General features: G+C 45.0%; 1 protein-coding gene across 1 annotated transcript in view; it reads left to right on the top strand.

Moving 5' to 3' along the window:
* LOC147707374 (uncharacterized) overlaps window positions 1-19,563 on the top strand; it is a 312,343-nt gene that overhangs the window by 277,701 nt on the left and 15,079 nt on the right. Inside the window, exon 6 of the mRNA XM_086925640.1 lies at window positions 9,971-10,291. Within this exon, the coding sequence (XP_086781766.1) occupies window positions 9,971-10,291 (321 nt within the window). The remainder of the gene's footprint in view (window positions 1-9,970; window positions 10,292-19,563) is intronic.

Below are 19,563 nucleotides of genomic sequence, written 5' to 3'. Positions count from 1 at the left end.
GCTGAAATGCCAGAAACCGGTCCCCGGAAGCTTGTTTCCTTCCCAGTATAAGAATTGGCTTGGTAGTTTGGTCTGCCCTGTTCCCATGATGCACTGGGCCAGGGTCAGACTAATTTGCATATAGCCAAGTTCTGAGCTGGGATGGTGCAGTGAGCTAAAAAACGGTGATGGATCAAGCGTGGAGTGGTGTGGCTCACTGGTTAGAGGCGACAGACCCGTAAGCAGAGGACGGCCCGGGACCAGGGTTCGATTCCCGACGCGGCAGGGTCGTGGACCAGGGTCAGCGGGCTCGATAATTCTCGCCTCGGTGCCTACTCCAGTCAGGGACCACACTCGGCAACTCTGGGCATTAGCTTGCCTCATCTTCACAACGGCCCCCCAGACTGCTTTGGATGCCTGGTCGCACCTTAGAGATACCCATTAGGGACCATCTCTCAGGGTGAGCCAGGACGGGTCCCCCAGCGGTCGAAGCCCGGAGATACTCCTCCGGGAGTCAATCCTAGCGCTATATAAACCCGCAATTAAAATTATAAACCCGCAATTAAGCCCTGATCTTTGGACTGGGTAAGAGTGGTCTGCTTAATTCAGAAACTCTGTTCATCACCACCCTCGTTGCTGAATCATTTTTGTCCACCATAAGCGTGGAAGGGCATACTCAGATGTTAGTCCCTTGCTCATCGCACCATCAGGATTCAAGCAAGCCGGGCCGAAGACGGCTGAAATGCCAGAAACCGGTCCCCGGAAGCTTGTTTCCTTCCCAGTATAAGAATTGGCTTGGTAGTTTGGTCTGCCCTGTTCCCATGATGCACTGGGCCAGGGTCAGACTAATTTGCATATAGCCAAGTTCGGAGCTGGGATGGTGCAGTGAGCTAAAAAACGGTGATGGATCAAGCCCTGATCTTTGGACTGGGTAAGAGTGGTCTGCTTAAATCAGACACTCTGTTCATCACCACCCCCTTTTCTGAATCATTTTTGTCCACCATAAGTGTGGAAGGGTATACTCAGATGTGAGTCCATTGTTCATTGCACCATCAGGATTAAAGCAAGCCGGGCCGAAGATGGCTGAAATGCCAGAAACCGGTCCCCGGAAGCTTGTTTCCTTCCCAGTATAAGAATTGGCTTGGTAGTTTGGTCTGCCCTGTTCCCATGATGCACTGGGCCAGGGTCAGACTAATTTGCATATAGCCAAGTTCTGAGCTGGGATGGTGCAGTGAGGTAAAAAACGGTGATGGATCAAGCCCTGATCTTTGGACTGGGTAAGAGTGATCTGCTTAATTCAGACACTCTGTTCATCACCACCCCCTTTTCTGAATCATTTTTGTCCACCATAAGCGTGGAAGGGTATACTCAGATGTGAGTCCCTTGCTCATTGCACCATCAGGATTCAAGCAAGCCGGGCCGAAGACGGCTGAAATGCCAGAAACCGGTCCCCGGAAGCTTGTTTCCTTCCCAGTATAAGAATAGGCTTGGTAGTTTGGTCTGCCCTGTTCCCATGATGCACTGGGCCAGGGCCGGACTAATTTGCATATTGCCAAGTTCGGAGCTGGGATGGTGCAGTGAGCTAAAAAACGGTGATGGATCAAGCGCTGATCTTTGGACTGGGTAAGAGTGTTCTGCTTAGTTCAGACACTCTGTTCATCACCACCCCCTTTTCTGAATCATTTTTGTCCATCATAAGCGTGGAAGGGTATACTCAGATGTGAGTCCATTGCTCATTGCACCATCAGGATTCAAGCAAGCCGGGCCGAAGACGGCTGAAATGCCAGAGACCGGTCCCCGGAAGCTTGTTTCCTTCCCAGTATAAGAATTGGCTTGGTAGTTTGGTCTGCCCTGTTCCCATGATGCACTGGGCCAGGGTCAGACTAATTTGAATATATAGCCAAGTTCTGAGCTGGGATGGTGCAGTGAGCTAAAAAACGGTGATGGATCAAGCCCTGATCTTTGGACTGGGTAAGAGTGGTCTGCTTAATTCAGACACTCTGTTCATCACCACCCCCTTTTCTGAATCATTTTTGTCCACCATAAGCGTGGAAGGGTATACTCTGATGTGAGTCCCTTGCTCATTGCACCATCAGGATTCAAGAAAGCCGGGCCGAAGACGGCTGAAATGCCAGAAACCGGTCCCCGGAAGCTTGTTTCCTTCCCAGTATAAGAATTGGCTTGGTAGTTTGGTCTGCCCTGTTCCCATGATGCACTGGGCCAGGGTCGGACTAATTTGCATATAGCCAAGTTCGGAGCTGGGATGGTGCAGTGAGCTAAAAAACGGTGATGGATCAAGCGCTGATCTTTGGACTGGGTAAGAGTGGTCTGCTTAGTTCAGACACTCTGTTCATCACCACCCCCTTTTCTGAATCATTTTTGTCCACCATAAGCGTGGAAGGGTATACTCAGATGTGAGTCCATTGCTCATTGCACCATCAGGATTCAAGCAAGCCGGGCCGAAGACGGCTGAAATGCCAGAAACCGGTCCCCGGAAGCTTGTTTCCTTCCCAGTATAAGAATTGGCTTGGTAGTTTGGTCTGCCCTGTTCCCATGATGCAATGGGCCAGGGTCAGACTAATTTGCATATAGCCAAGTTCTGAGCTAGGATGGTGCAGTGAGCTAAAAAAACGGGTATGGATCAAGCCCTGATCTTTGGACTGGGTAAGAGTGGTCTGCTTAATTCAGACACTCTGTTCATCACCACCCCCTTTTCTGAATCATTTTTGTCCACCATAAGCATGGATGGGTATACTCAGATGTGAGTCCCTTGCTCATTGCACCATCAGGATTCAAGCAAGTCGGGCCGAAAACGGCTGAAATGCCAGAGAACGGTCCCCGGAAGCTTGTTTCCTTCCCAGTATAAGAATTGGCTTGGTAGTTTAGTCTGCCCTGTTCCCATGATGCACTGGGCCAGGGTCAGACTAATTTGCATATAGCCAAGTTCTGAGCTGGGATGGTGCAGTGAGCTAAAAAACGGTGATGGATCAAGCCCTGATCTTTGGACTGGGTAAGAGTGGTCTGCTTAATTCAGACACTCTGTTCATCACCACCCCCTTTTCTGAATCATTTTTGTCCACCATAAGCGTGGAAGGGTATACTCTGATGTGAGTCCCTTGCTCATTGCACCATCAGGATTCAAGCAAGCCGGGCCGAAGACGGCTGAAATGCCAGAAACCGGTCCCCGGAAGCTTGTTTCCTTCCCAGTATAAGAATTGGCTTGGTAGTTTGGTCTGCCCTGTTCCCATGATGCACTGGGCCAGGGTCAGACTAATTTGCTTATAGCCAAGTTCTGAGCTGGGTTGGTGCAGTGAGCTAAAAAACGGTGATGGATCAAGCCCTGATCTTTGGACTGGGTAAGAGTGGTCTGCTTAATTCAGACACTCTGTTCATCACCACCCCCTTTTCAGAATCATTTTTGTCCACCATAAGCGTGGAAGGGTATACTCAGATGTGAGTCCCTTGCTCATTGCACCATCAGGATTCAAGCAAGCCGGGCCGAAGACAGCTGAAATGCCAGAAACCGGTCCCCGGAAGCTTGTTTCCTTCCCAGTATAAGAATTGGCTTGGTAGTTTGGTCTGCCCTGTTCCCATGATGCACTGGGCCAGGGCCAGACTAATTTGCATATAGCCAAGTTCTGAGCTGGGATGCTGCAGTGAGCTAAAAAACGGTGATGGATCAAGCCCTGATCTTTGGACTGGGTAAGAGTGGTCTGCTTAATTCAGACACTCTGTTCATCACCACCCCCTTTTCTGAATCATTTTTGTCCACCATAAGCGTGGAAGGGTATACTCTGATGTGAGTCCCTTGCTCATTGCACCATCAGGATTCAAGCAAGCGAGGCCGAAGACGGCTGAAATGCCAGAAACCGGTCCCCGGAAGCTTGTTTCCTTCCCAGTATAAGAATTGGCTTGGTAGTTTGGTCTGCCCTGTTCCCATGATGCACTGGGCCAGGGTCATACTAATTTGCATATAGCCAAGTTCTGAGCTGGGATCCTGCAGTGAGCTAAAAAACGGTGATGGATCAAGCCCTGATCTTTGGACTGGGTAAGAGTGGTCTGCTTAATTCAGACACTCTGTTCATCACCACCCCCTTTTCTGAATCATTTTTGTCCACCATAAGCGTGGAAGGGTATACTCAGATGTGAGTCCCTTGCTCATTGCACCATCAGGATTCAAGCAAGCCGGGCCGAAGACGGCTGAAATGCCAGAAACCGGTCCCCGGAAGCTTGTTTCCTTCCCAGTATAAGAATTGGCTTGGTAGTTTGGTCTGCCCTGTTCCCATGATGCACTGGGCCAGGGTCAGACTAATTTGCATATAGCCAAGTTCTGAGCTGGGATGCTGCAGTGAGCTAAAAAATGGTGATGGATCAAGCCCTGATCTTTGGACTGGGTAAGAGTGGTCTGCTTAATTCAGACACTCTGTTCATCACCACCCCCTTTTCTGAATCATTTTTGTCCACCATAAGCGTGGACGGGTATACTCAGATGTGAGTCCATTGCTCATTGCACCATCAGGATTCAAGCAAGCCGGGCCGAAGACGGCTGAAATGCCAGAAACCGGTCCCCGGAAGCTTGTTTCCTTCCCAGTATAAGAATTGGCTTGGTAGTTTGGTCTGCCCTGTTCCCATGATGCACTGGGCCAGGGTCAGACTAATTTGCATATAGCCAAGTTCTGAGCTGGGTTGGTGCAGGGAGCTAAAAAACGGTGATGGATCAAGCCCCGATCTTTGGACTGGGTAAGAGTGGTCTGCTTAATTCAGACACTCTGTTCGTCACCACCCCCTTTTCTGAATCATTTTTGTCCACCATAAGCGTGGAAGGGTATACTCAGATGTGAGTCCCTTGCTCATTGCACCATCAGGATTCAAGCAAGCCGGGCCGAAGACGGCTGAAATGCCAGAAACCGGTCCCCGGAAGCTTGTTTCCTTCCCAGTATAAGAATTGGCTTGGTAGTTTGGTCTGCCCTGTTCCCATGATGCACTTGGCCAGGGTCAGACTAATTTGCATATAGCCAAGTTCGGAGCTGGGATGGTGCAGTGAGCTAAAAAAATGGTGATGGATCAAGCCCTGATCTTTGGACTGGGTAAGAGTGGTCTGCTTAATTCAGACACTCTGTTCATCACCACCCCCTTTTCTGAATCATTTTTGTCCACCATAAGCGTGGAAGGGTATACTCAGATGTGAGTCCATTGCTAATTGCACCATCAGGATTCAAGCAAGCAAGGCCGAAGACGGCTGAAATGCCAGAAACCGGTCCCCGGAAGTTTGTTTCCTTCTCAGTATAAGATTTGGCTTGGTAGTTTGGTCTGCCCTGTTCCCATGATGCACTGGGCCAGGGTCAGACTAATTTGCATATAGCCAAGTTCTGAGCTGGGATGGTGCAGTGAGCTAAAAAACGGTGATGGATCAAGCCCTGATCTTTGGACTGGGTAAGAGTGGTCTGCTTAATTCAGACACTCTGTTCATCACCACCCCCTTTTCTGAATCATTTTTGTCCACCATAAGGCTGGAAGGGTATACTCTGATGTGAGTCCCTTGCTCATTGCACCATCAGGATTCAAGAAAGCCGGGCCGAAGACGGCTGAAATGCCAGAAACCGGTCCCCGGAAGCTTGTTTCCTTCCCAGTATAAGAATTGGCTTGGTAGTTTGGTCTGCCCTGTTCCCATGATGCACTGGGCCAGGGTCGGACTAATTTGCATATAGCCAAGTTCGGAGCTGGGATGGTGCAGTGAGCTAAAAAACGGTGATGGATCAAGCGCTGATCTTTGGACTGGGTAAGAGTGGTCTGCTTAGTTCAGACACTCTGTTCATCACCACCCCCTTTTCTGAATCATTTTTGTCCACCATAAGCGTGGACGGGTATACTCAGATGTGAGTCCATTGCTCATTGCACCATCAGGATTCAAGCAAGCCGGGCCGAAGACGGCTGAAATGCCAGAAACCGGTCCCCGGAAGCTTGTTTCCTTCCCAGTATAAGAATTGGCTTGGTAGTTTGGTCTGCCCTGTTCCCATGATGCACTGGGCCAGGGTCAGACTAATTTGCATATAGCCAAGTTCTGAGCTGGGATGGTGCAGTGAGCTAAAAAACAGTGATGGATCAAGCCCTGATCTTTGGACTGGGTAAGAGTGGTCTGCTTAATTCAGACACTCTGTTCATCACCACCCCCTTTTCTGAATGACACCCGTGGAGTGACATCTTGGACCGGCAGCATGACATGCTCGACCTGCTCGGTGTGGAGATCCCTGGGCTTGGTATGTAGCTATGTAATAACTACTTTTTTTCCTTCTGCTCTGTTATATTGCTAATCTATTTTTTTCCTCAAGAGTACGAATGCTGCTGATTAGATTACATTGCAGGTAAATTAATGTTTAAATAGCTTCTGTCATTGCAGGTGCTTGTCTGGTTATTGGCTTTGCTACTATGCTTACTTGTTTGCAACTTTTTAGTCATTTGAGACAATTACTACGTAATGCTAGAGACAGTAGACTCAAGTCTAGTCCTTCTTTGTACTCCTCCTGCTGCCACTTTGAAGAGATAGTGGTGGATTGATACATTGAGTATATTATTTATTACTTGTTCTAGGACATTTGTTAGTGGTCTGCAATCATGATGACCGACTGTGTCTGTCATGCGATGTCTCGTGCTGCTGAGTGATGGCAGTCGTAGTAGAACCTTTTTGTTGTTGATGTAGTTAGTGAATTACATAACTTTCCTATTAGACGGTCTGCGAATCCTGCAATGCTGTACTACTATCCTCGTCGTTGACTAGATCAGATACAATTGATGTTAATTTGTTTCCCCAACATAATTTTAGATTGAGTACAAAGAAATCAAATATTTCCCCAAAGACAATCATCCATGTTGTGTTTCTTTATTTCATGATCACCAGTAACTCCCAGGGGCAAGGCGACGGCGGCGACAGAAACCCCGGTGGCAGAAGTTGGACAGGAGCAGTCCCTTGCAGGCTCTTCTGCTGGCCCCAGTAAGTTGTTTTATTGTTATATTAATACTTATACTTCCCTAACTTTTACAGCTCCTATTCATTATAAACTGGTTCCTAATAATTCTATGTTTTACAAAATAATCTTTGATCTTCTTCTAATTTGGACTACTTGCTACATTCTTATCCTGCCTCTACCATCACTCTCTGTGCTACTACTATTTACACTTTTGAGTCGGTCTGTGTTGGTATCTAAGCTTGCCCATTCGGCAAACGGTGAGAAACAAAACTCTGATACAGCAATAGCTCTAGGCACTCCTCTGGGTTGCCCTTGCTGTCTATTCCAGTCTTCTTAATGTAAGTGCTTTGACAATTTGCAACAACAAAATGTAATTGTTTACACCAAGTAAAAGGTAGAAGTGTCCTTTTTGATTTGAGAAGAGCACATCCCATACCACTAGTGTTTCAGGGACTATTCTGCACACAAAGAAGTATGGACAACATGATAGGTGCAGTTCGACTTTCGACATACCTCAGTCCGAACAGAAGTTGAACCCCCAATCTCCTGACCGACTATCTAGAATGTCTGACCAATGATTTTTCGACCCAGAAGAACAGAAGAAGACTACCTCCGAGTACCGGCCTATCTGAGTCACTGAAACATGACTGCCAAGTGCAGTAGTTCAAACCTTTCCGCTCACTCACATGTAAACAAAAACCACACAGTGTTTGTTAGTTTTAAAGTTTTATTTTCAATTAAGAAATGAAAACACTATTTCTTTATTTTTAATAGCGTAGTATTCTGATGGATGAAGATGACGTTAAAGTTGCAACAACATTCCCATGAATAAAATTAGTATGACTCAAAATTAATAATAGTTAACAGACACATGAAATTATTAGAATAACTGTGCGGGAACCCCCACCTTCTTTAAAGTACTTAAAGTACTGCTGGTGATGACTTAGTAGTAGTTGGTGAATTTTCTGGCAGAAGGGCAATGGAATCTTCTTTCTGTAATGAGAAAAATGGTGCCCGTTAAGCAAGCATTGATCAGTTGTCATAAGAAGAAGTGTAGCATTTACTGGAATAAGCATATAAAAGGTTAACAAACTCCCCAAAACTGTTACTTTTTTTCAATCCCAGTAATAAAAAAATTTGTTATGTAACATTTTCTTCCGTTACGAGACAAAATAGGGGGTTGTGTATGGCATCTGAAAATATGACATGTTTTCCTAGACGTCACAACATCTGACGCGGCACAGATGACCACCAGTGCCGGGGCCATCAGTGCGGAGGGGTCCACTCAGGATGCGGCGGCACCAACAGGAGGAGCTGGGGGCTGAAGACTCAGCGGCGGCGGACGATGGTAAGTTATTATACTCCTTACTTATTGAATTTTTTTGAGTAGCCTCGCAAAGGAGTGTATGATGTACTTTACAGTAGTACACAGTACACTAGTATAAGTACACTGTACTGTCAAGAACATTTACTAATTTAGAACTACTTTTTGGGCTATCACGGAGAAGACAGTCAACCTTGACTTTTAATAGCATTAGCGGCGGTATTTCTCTGGTAACCAATGGCCCCCTCTATTTCACTTCAACTCAGCTGGCAAATATTTATTGTGAAGCCAAGTCATATCAGATGAAGTTTAGGGATGTGGAGAACAAAAAATTAAAGAAGGGTGAAACGAAGGATGAGCAAGTCTTAATATTTATGACTGTAAAGAATGGTTTTGTTGAATGCAATTCAACATAAGAAGACAGCGGTTTCCAAAATATAATGAAAAGGGTGTTAGTTGGTTTTTGACAAAAAGAAATTTTGGTACATTTGAGACATTAAAAAGAATCATAGATGTACTCGAAGCCTGGATGTTATCTCCTTTATCCTCCTCGTCGATAGCAGAGGTGTATTATGTAGTAGAGCAGACGCTGAGTGGAAGAAGTATGGCCAGTGGCAGTGCCACCCCTATAGAAAAGTAAGACATTCAGATCCCCACTTGCAGGTACTGCCTTTAAGTACTGCGAGTCTGCATCAGCATGGCCTGTGTCTGTATTCCTTGAGGGAAAGCTGAGTGAGCTGACATTATGGCGGCTAGCACAAGTTCAAGTACCAGTGATTTCTTTTGCAACCCAAGAGAAAAAAAGTAAAAAAAGGCCTTTTTTTAGGACTCTCTGACTATGTATGTAGTAGTGAGCCCATTCATAGTGCTGCTAGTGGAATTCCTGAAACTCCCGGTAAGGTCGCAGGCTTACAAAGACGGTGGAAAGATACATACCAAAATGTTATATTGTTACAACAGGTATCTGTGCACACGTCACCTTTAACAGCGACAACCTCCACAGTACCCGGCAGCTGGGTCGGAATTGGAAGCGGCTGGGAGCGCCTAGCCATTGTGGCAATAGCTTTGGAACTGCTGCCCGCGGGAGCCCTGATGAAGTTGTGGGCTACTAGCCCTGACGAAATTTGTGTTGGCTTAGCGTGGTGGATAAAAATAAAATCTGAATTGAAGAAAAACTTCTATCAAGACTACTTCCACATTGTTTGTCTATTGGTTGTGTTGTTTGATTACCTACAGCATTTACTCTGTAAAAGGCGACGTGTGCACAGATACTTGTTGTATCAATTATGTTTGGATCTTGGTACTAATTGGAGGTTCAGATTCTTCCTCCTATCTGGGGCACCCTCAAAATAGTGGTTAGAAATTATAAATAACGTCACACACGGGAGGCGCCAGTTGTGGATCGACAATCAAAAAAAACCTGGTCCGTTATCTTCAAAATGTTATACTGTGTTTGCTACTTGCTGGTGTTACTGATGCTGGTGTTACTGAGTGTCAACTTTCCGTTGAATTATTTTGACTTTAAGTTAAAGACTATTGGCTACAGTATTTTTCTTTCTTTCTTCATAGATGCTACTCCAAAAACACTCACCCGTAAGGAGATGGCTGTCTGGGCCAGGGCCCAGAAGCTGGAGGCTATTCATGTCGAGTATCGACGGTTGAGGGCTCGGGAGCATGAGGAGGACACTACAACAACCACCAGTACATCCTCCTCCACTGCCCCCGGGTCCACCAGCCACAAGCCTCCAGCCAAACGGAGCTGTGGCCCGACAGCCTCCCGCCGCCGCCCCACAGCAGCAAAAACAACAGCTGCCCCCCCCCCTCCCCCCCAGAGCCTGGATGGTAAGTCAGCGCCTCCTCCGAAAGCGAGTGGACTACCTGGAGCGGTTGGCCGAAAATCAGCAGCGCCAGCTCCGGGACCTCCGCAAAGAGCTGCGGGACGTGCAGCACCAGCTGTCCACACTACGCCACCGGAGGAAGTGACTGTCCCTTGCCCCTTTTTTAAAGACTGTTGGGGGGGGGGGTGGGAATTGGGTTTTTGGGAAAGGGTACTTTTTGATTTTTTGGACATTGGTTTGGTTAGGGAGGGGGGTGAGTTGGGGTAATTTATTTTATTTTTGTGACAACAACATCCACAATTTATATTTCTCAATATTTATATTTTTCATTCCAAAACACAGTATACGCGCTTATATTATTTTGTGTGGGGGTTGGCGGTGGTTACTGGACATTTGGTTTTTCAAACTTACCAGCATGAATGAAACATCTTGTCCTGAAATGTACCAAAATGCAATTAACCGAGTTAGTCAATTCAGTAGCCCTTCTACTGTACTTTACTAGTAGTACTGTCAGTCTCTGCTCTCCTCCCAACTTAGTCCTGGCCCATTATTCTACTACCTCTCCAATATGCTTATCTTACCTGTCATTTGTGACTCACAGTTGGTGAATAAGGTTGGTTGTTGACTTGAAACCTCGACGGATGCAATATCATTGTTGTGCTGGTAGCAGTAGTGGTACACACTGGCAGTATCACCATATGAAAAAAAGAGGAAATTAAACATTGAGTGGTCTGAGCGTAGCATTAGAAACAGTACAATAGATAGTACGGTACAGAACAGTGCCCTAAATTGTAGCCTAAGCAGTGTCAACGTAAGGTAAGCTTTAATCATTTCATTGTTCACGTCGTGTAGGAGGAGGATGTTCTTATCAATCCACAATGGCGCACATGAACTTCTGGTTGCTTTGACCTTATCCCCCCCAGCAAGTGTGTGGAATTAATTGTTGTTGTCAGTCACACCTCAATGAAATACCACACAGCCCGGGGGAAGAGGGTTAGGGTTTGAAAAGTGGATGGGATTGTTTTTTTTTGGGAAAGTTTGGTAGAGAGGAAAAAAACACAGCATGGACAGTCAAACAACAAATGAAGTGAAACAAATCTTTGGATTAGAAGATATTGATAAATCTTGAAAGGGACATAAAGGAAGTGCACTACTGCATGCCAGAAGTACTAAATGGATGGTTAGGTTACTGAAAAGTAGCACTACTACTTACTGCAACTTACTAGTAACTACGAAGAAACAAGTTGACAGTACAGTGCTGCAGTCATTACGCAATTTCACTTACCTCTCTGCCCTCAGAGAGAATAAAAACTTAGAACATTAAATTAGTGTTAAACATAGCAAAGATTTATCAAATTGCTGGAGGGAGGGATGAATTTGAAGCAGAGATCAAACAAACGCACAGAGTCACACTCGTGGAAGTAAGTTCAAGTTCACAACAATATCATTTAAAAGATAAGGAGAATTTTGTATACTGTTACTGTTTTTTGTAGTTGTCCCGTTGAATTTGTGAAGTCGATGCATCCAGCCATTCCTCTTATTCGCGCTACTCCTTTATTCCATCGGATGCTCTGTCGATCAATCTTGGTGACCAGACTCACTGTCCACTGCCTGCCTGATGCGGATTTGCGGATCGTTAATTGTAAGCCTGAGTAGTATATCGATGGCACAGGGTAAAAGCCTGCCTGTAATTGATGATGGAAAAAAATACCAGTAAGTGTTAAAGAAACCTCAGAGAAAAAAAATATGTAAGGCACGCTGTGTATTGCAAAAATTATACTATCACTTTCAGAGATGACAAATCCCAAAATCTAGAACACCCCACATTACCCTCCCAAAAACGTGCAGAATACTGCTGCTACCTCACAGAGGCCTAATTTCAAATCGTGTCAAAACGTACTCAGAAAGTATGCCTCAAACCCCCCTTTCCCACTATGGATTATCTTCAAATGACTTGCAATCAAAATTAGACATTACAACACATTTTCCAAGACCCCACCCAGTCGTAAAAATCTATAACCCCCGCCCAAACACATGCAATACAATACTGCTAAGCCTAACGAGCCCTAAGTTAAGAATAGTGGCAAACGCTATATTTAACTAGGCCAAATCCCCCCTTTCCCACCATGGATTTTCTTCAAACCACTTGCAACCAAAAATACACATTCCCACGAGTGCTCTAAGACCCCAGAACCCAGTTACAAAAATCTAGAACACCCCCAAACATATGGAATACTGCTGCTAGTGCTAACCCTAACGAACCCTAAGTTACAAAAAGTGCCAAAAGGCTTTTCAGCATGGATTTTCTCCAAACCACTTTTATCCGTTATTAGACCTTCCCAGCAATGCCCGAAGACCCGCCAACCCACCCGCAAAAAAGCACAACACCCCCAAACAGGCAAAAAGCAAAAATGGAAAATCTCATACTTACAATATTTTTCGGCATTCTTTCAATTCTGTCCAAACGTGCTGTGCAGCTAGGTCATAACTCCACTTTTCCACCATGGATGTACTGTAAAACAAATGCAATCAATATTAGAAAGTGACAGCAGTGCTCCCAGACCCCCAAACCCACCCCCAAACACCAGGAACTCACCCCCAAACAGCACCCCAAAGACAAGCAAGTGAGCAAACACGCCAAAACTTTTTCACCTCAGATTTTCTCCAAACCACTTTTATCCGGTATTAGACCTTCCCAGCAATGGCCCCTTAGCTGTCAACCCAGGCGAAAACAAGTAGAAGACCCCCAAACAGCCAAAAAGCAAAACTACAAAAATGGAGACTTAGAAATTTTCAGGCAAATTTCCAAAATCACTCCACGCGCGCTCTACAGCTAGGCCCTAACTCCCCTTTGCCACCATGGATTTTCTTCAAACCACTTGCAATCAAAAGTATCTATACCCAGCGTTGCTCCAATACCCCAAAACCCACACACAAACACCAGGAAGCCGCCCAAACAGGCCCCCGAAAACGCTAAAGTGAGCAAAATGTCAGAAAATGCAAAACCTTTTTCCTCATGGATTTTCTCCAAACCACTTTTATCCGGTATTAGACCTTCCCAGCAATGGCCCCAGAGCCGTCAACCCAGGTGAAAACAAGTAGAAGACCCCCAAACAGCCAAAAAGAAAAACTACAAAAATGGGGACTTAGTAATTTTCCAGGCAAATTTCCAAAATAACTCCATGCGCGCTGTGCGGCTAGGTCATAACTTCACTTTTCCACCATGGATGTCCTGAAAAACAAATGCAATCAACATTAGACTGTGCCAGCAGTGCTCCCAGACCCCAAAACCCACCCACAAAAACCAGGAAGCCTGCCAAACATCACCCCAAACACAAGCAAGTGAGCAAAAATGCCAAAAACATTTCACCATGGATTTGGGCAAAAACACTTGATTCCGATATTAGACCTTCCGAGCTATGCCCCCAGACCCCTGCAGCCACCCGCAAAAAAGCAGAACACCCCCAAACAGGCAAAAAGCAAAAATGGGCCTACTACCTTCAATTCAGTCCAAATACGCTGTGTAGCTAGACCCTAACTCCCCTTTCCCACCATGGATTTCCTGAAAAACAAATGCAATCAACATTAGACTGTGCCATCAGTGATCCCAGACCCCCGACCCAGCACCGCTAATCTAAACCTGCAATACTGGTATATTCAAAACATGGCAAATTGCGCTGTTCACCAAAAACAAACAGCAATTGGTTTCAACAGAGACAGACATCCATTGCTGTCCACTGCAACATGCCATCTTCTCATTATTCATTACCTGTTCTACTTTCTGTCCGCATCTTCTTCGGAAAGTGAGGGCCCACAGGGCAGCCTCTCCTTTAAATTTCAGAAGTAGGTCTGTCAACAATCAGCATGCATGTAGTCAGTCAGTTATTTCAGTCCCAGTTGAGGGGACTCGTCTACGAATCCATCCATCTGCCTTGAGGGAAATGGATAGGGGGAGTCTGGAGGAGATGGATAGAGGAGTATGATTGAGTTGTGAACTATTGAACATCTGAATGCAGACTGCGGCACCTTCAAATCAATAAGGAAAATAAGATGAAGACAGTGATGATGATGGACTTATTGTGATTAGGTGATTAGAGTTTTGTTGTGGTAAAAGCAGCAAAATAAAGAAAGACACACAGGAATAAAAATGAATAAGTATGGAAAAAAAGGAAGTAATTTTCAGGCCTCGGTATCAGAGAAGCACAGCTCGTCCTCCAAGTCTACGAATTGAGATGGGAGTAGGTCTGGTGACCGAGAAGAACTTCCGTCGGCGTCACCAAAGTCGATGTCCTCTTCTTCCTGCGTGCATTCACGTATTTTGTAATCGGGTGGTATGAAGTGCTGATTCATCTTGATTATTGTTAACGTCTCCACATTTTTGGCGGGTCCTTTTTGAAGTAACAATGGCACCAGCAGCACTGAAAACACGTTCAGAAGACACGCTTGTGAGTGCAAGACAAATAATTTAGAGCCAGGTTGGTGATCATTTGCCATACAGAGCTTTTCGTATACCAATATCCCAATGGGTTGTCATTATGACAGACCACTGTTGGGTCATCTAGATAGGCCTGCACCACCGACTCAAGGTTCTCCAGGGTTGATCCACTTTGCGTACCATCTGCGACCTTTTCATCAGTGGACCGAGCTAACCCTAGCTGAGTTAGCCAATCCCCTTCAGACAATATTTGTTTGCGACCTGGTGCAGGTGAGGATGATGATATGGTTGCTGGTGTCGTTAACGCCTGTGAGGGAAAGTGACTCCCTTCGGCCACTGATTGAGAAGTGGAGCTTGATGCTGGATAGCCTGCTGATTCAGTTGTACTTGTGCTGCCTCCTTGAAGGTTCTGCTGGTCTCTTTCGAACCGAGTGGCTGACACAGCTAGCCAATGTTTGTCTTTTGAAACATCTTCTTCATCAAAAGGAATGAATGCTTTGCTAGCCACTGCCTTTTTGTACTGTGGATCAAAAATAGTGGCACAAATGTAATGTTGTTCTGCATGTATCTTTTTAAGCCTTTCATTGTCAAGTAGGCGCCTTAATAACTTCTCCGCCAAATCATATACTTCTCGCTTTTCACCATCATCTCGGAACGTTGAACACACCTCCTTCAGTTGGTGCTCTAGCAAGCGTAACAATGGGATAGCTTTGCTCAAAGAACAGTCCTCCCTGCTGACTTCACGCGTGAAGAGCTCAAAAGGACGAAGCATGTCTGTCAGGCTTGCAATTAGCTTCCATTCCTCCAACTTTAACCACATGTCTTTATGAGTAGTACCCAGTTTAAAGACAAACTCATGTATTACCTCCCACTGCTCAGACAGACGCTCAAGCATGTAAAAGGTTGAGTTCCAATGTGTTGCCACCTCCTGGATTAGTCCTTTGACTGGCAGTTTACGTTCATATTGAATGCTCCTCAGCTGCTTCCGGGCCTTAAAAGAATGGCTGAAATGTGTGCAGATTTTTCGGCAGATGGTCAGAAATTTGATGACTGGCGCTTCTGCTTTCAAGAAGGCTTGCACCACGATGTTAATACTGTGCGCCAAACACAGCACTCTGAAATAGCCTGCCGTGCTCCATGGCCTTAACTATATTACTGCCATTATCCGTGGAAACATAACCAACAGTGCGATGTCTTGGATGCAGCTATTTATTGACCTTCCTGTTAAACTCCTCCAAAAGGTTAAGTGCAGTGTGAGATTTCTCCATGCCAAACATGCCTACTGTTGCATGTTTGGGAGTAGCTTGAAAAACTTCCTCAGTGTCAACATCTTTTTGTTTTAACTGTTTTTCGACTCCTGCAAAAGAGACCCAATGTGCAGTGAAGCACATGTAATCAAGGGCTTGGCAACTGGTCCACATGTCTGTTGTCATGTGGATAGTGTGAACAGCACTCTTCAGAATAGCTGTGCCAATCACCTCCAGCACATCTTGATGTAGTGCTGGAACAGCAACCCTTGCAAAATAGAACCTGCTAGGAACCTTCCATTTAGGGCAGACTGTTGCCACCAATTCACAAAAACCCACCCCTTCCACGAAAGAGAAAGGGAGAAGGTGCAGCGCTAGCATTTTAGCCAGCTTGGCATTATACAGACGCGCGGTTGGGTGGTTGCGTTCAAATGGTGGTTCCGACCAAACCATGCTGGTAATGGTGGGCTGGACCATTTTACGTGATGATGATGATGATGATGATGCAGACTTCAAACCAGTTAGGCTCAGTGATTTCGTTTTTTGCATTGGTGTTTGTCCCAGACTCTTAGTGGGCCTCATACGTGTTGCAAGGCTAGAGGGTGTGGGCGCTACCACTGCAGTGTTGCTGCCAGGGGTACTGGGTGTACCAGAACAAAATGGCTGTCGCTTCTTCACTTCCCCCCTGCACGATCAGCCTCTCATCATCATTAGATGCAATATGAAGGGATACATTTGGATTTGTTTTGGCTTCCTCAATGTCACTTAGGTGCTTATACCACTGGATAGGGTGGTGTAGTTTGAGATGACCTCTCTGGGCTCTGGTACCATAGTTGGAACCAAGCTTACCCCGACTAACTAATACTTTACAAATCTAACAAACGACCATGTTTTCCGCCTTTTTGCTAACAGTAAAGAAGTCCCAAACTGGGGACTGGAGATGTCTGCTGGTGGTGGAGGAGCTACTTTGACTTTCAATGCCAGATGAAGTGGAGGATGGGCGTGGCTGAATTTGTTTCTGTAGTTGACTTACAACACCACTACTTGAGGTAATGGAGGTCGAGCTGGATGGAGGTCCATGCCGGCCCTTCTGATGAGAACATATGGAAGCTGTAGGTCGTTTTGGTGTTGTAGTCAACTGCGTTACTGCATATGAAATCAATGAACGATTATGCAAAAGGAATTACACATGAAGTATCTCTGACAGAAGAAGGGCGAGATAAATCATCACATAAAAATGCATTGTAATAACATGTGTGCTAGAGGCTGGTGTAATGTTGTTATGTCTCTAGATGTGTTTAGAAATAGAAGTGTGAAGCTTCTGTTCTCTAAGAATAGTTTTTACGTTAAGCAAAGAATTGTTCGTGCCAAAAAAGGTCAATACGATCTAGGACTACACAGCGTTACGTGACCTCACGTAACGCTGTGTAGTCCTAGATCGTGATACAGAACCTAACTTTCTGGCGATCATAGGCCACCCACTGGTTTTACTTATAGTAGGGGAACCACCAGAGTAAATTGCTCTCCGGTATCCCTTGCTATATTTTAACACACCCACCTACACTATCCACTTCTTACCTGGCCCCTCACTTGCACTTCACCCACAGGCTGTTGGAAAAAAGATCTCCGATAAAGAGCCCCTCCTAGAGGTGAGCCCGTTGGACATTGCACCGCCTGCCCAACGAGGAGCAACGGCCGATGATGAAGCATGACACTCGCAAGAGTGTGTGAGGCCATTCATTCCAACTAATGGGATGCCCAGGGGAGCACTCCACTGAGCACTACCCCCCCATCAATTTTCCTCCCCTCTTGACCGTATCACTATTTTTCTTCGTCTAGGAACAACTGAGTCCTCTTCTTGTTAATCATTGCTACTTGGGGCTCCGACTCATGTTGGACCTTCCATTCTATTTTCTTGGAACGGTAAATTGAGCCTTAGGATCATCTCTTGATCTCATTTCTCTACCCCTTCTTTGTTACACAGGGTGTTAGCAGTCCCGTAAAGACTGTCTTAAATATGCCTGGGATGCTTGTTGCACTAGACATGTTAAGGAGTTGGCTGAACATTTCTACGAAATGCACGGGGCAATTTGTTGATAAAAGGTCATGAACTTCAGTAGCTGTCCCTGCAACTAGAAGATCATACGTCTCTTTAGATGACGTTATAGGCACTGTTGTCTGTAAAAGTACAGATTTCATTTTGCTTAATGTATCAATTCGTATAGAATAGAGATTCAGACGAGGCCAGATGGGAGTCACTATGTCTGGAGGCCCACTCGGAAACAATGCTTGCATACAGCATTTGACCATGGATGTTACTTCTACTAGATAACTTTTCCCTGGCGTGAGGCCACAACATCTGTGATCCGTTCTAAGAATGTAACTCCCGTTCGCGAGTTGCATAAAGAAGGGCTCTATCTGAGTTGCAGGTGTGACTAGCTGGTGGCATGAAAGGTTGTTTGAATTTCCATCACATGCTCCGTGTAAATTAATACCCTGACACAAAAGTATACCGCTTAGTGAATGTTTACAATTTTCACCACTAAGAAATACATTTTTGTCACTGTCACTATAGCAAGAATGAGTGTATGGTAATTTCCATTCAGATTTTACATATCCTTTACCCAATTGTTCATATTGGCCAGCAGGTATGTACTCAAGGCACTTTTTAAATCGGAAAGTTGTTATCGGAATTGTGATAATTCCGTGTATTATCCATTCAATTACAGGACTCTCTGACATTGTCAATGGTAATCTCTCGAGTTTTTCGATGCTCAGGATTGTATAGTCTGCTCCTTTCTGTGCCAAACTGATCTGTTTATCAGTAAGGTTAAAACTGGAAAATAATGACGTTGTGTTGATTAAACGCCAAGGCACATAGCCTGAACGAAGATTTTGCAGCGTCCAGCCTAATTCTATAATAGAGCGTAATTGAGATTGGCCATGTTGTAACATTAGCAAATCTCTGTCTATCACATCAAAGGCAGAGGATACAATATTGTCCAAAGAATATATTCTGGAAGACAGAGTCGTTAACACATTGTCTACCACAGAAAGTGATTTTTCCAAATTAATACGATCAATTTCTCGTATTTTTTCAGCAGTTTCAATTTGCTTTACTTTCCAAGCCTCGTTGTAAGCAGCATAGATACTGGTCGCTATGAAACGCTTCTGACGCTGTTTGCGTGGTCCAAGAATGAAATCGCGCAAATCAGCACCATCTTTTAATAAAGACAAGTGTTGCTTAATTTCAGCCAGTGTGGACGAAGTTAGCCATTCAAGGCAGAGTTTCCCTACACTGTATGTTGTTATAATCCCTGGATGTTGTCTCTGGGAGTATCTAGAGTCTAATCTGGTCATTTTTAACCCCTGTGTTTTATTCAGGAATCTATCTTGACAGCTATTTGTGTCTGTAGGCCAGATTAACCACTTTTTCCAATCAGGATGTGTTCTGTTAAAATGTAAAATTTGTGACAAGTCTAACTCAATATCTGCGGTTGTATTTTCAGGTATTGGCTTCGGTATAGACGGTGTTTTAAGGTCTTTGATCTTAGCTAGGCCAAGACAAGATGTTTGGTGTATTGTGTCATTTAAAAATAACATTTGTTCAGGTATCACGCAGGTTCTAAATAGTGGTTCAATGCCTTGCACCTGCCAATCTTTTCTACCCCAAATTGTTTTCGTTTCAATATTATTTTTCCAATAATCAAAACCAAATGTCATCATTTTGTCATAAAATGCTTCTGAATATATCAATTTAGAATTTGTCAGCATT

Source organism: Lissotriton vulgaris, chromosome 6 (genome assembly GCF_964263255.1).
Source record: "Lissotriton vulgaris chromosome 6, aLisVul1.2, whole genome shotgun sequence".
NCBI classification, from domain to species: Eukaryota; Metazoa; Chordata; class Amphibia; order Caudata; family Salamandridae; genus Lissotriton; species Lissotriton vulgaris.
The sequence above is the reverse complement of the archived record's forward strand: the minus strand, read 5'-3'. Positions and strand labels throughout refer to the sequence as shown.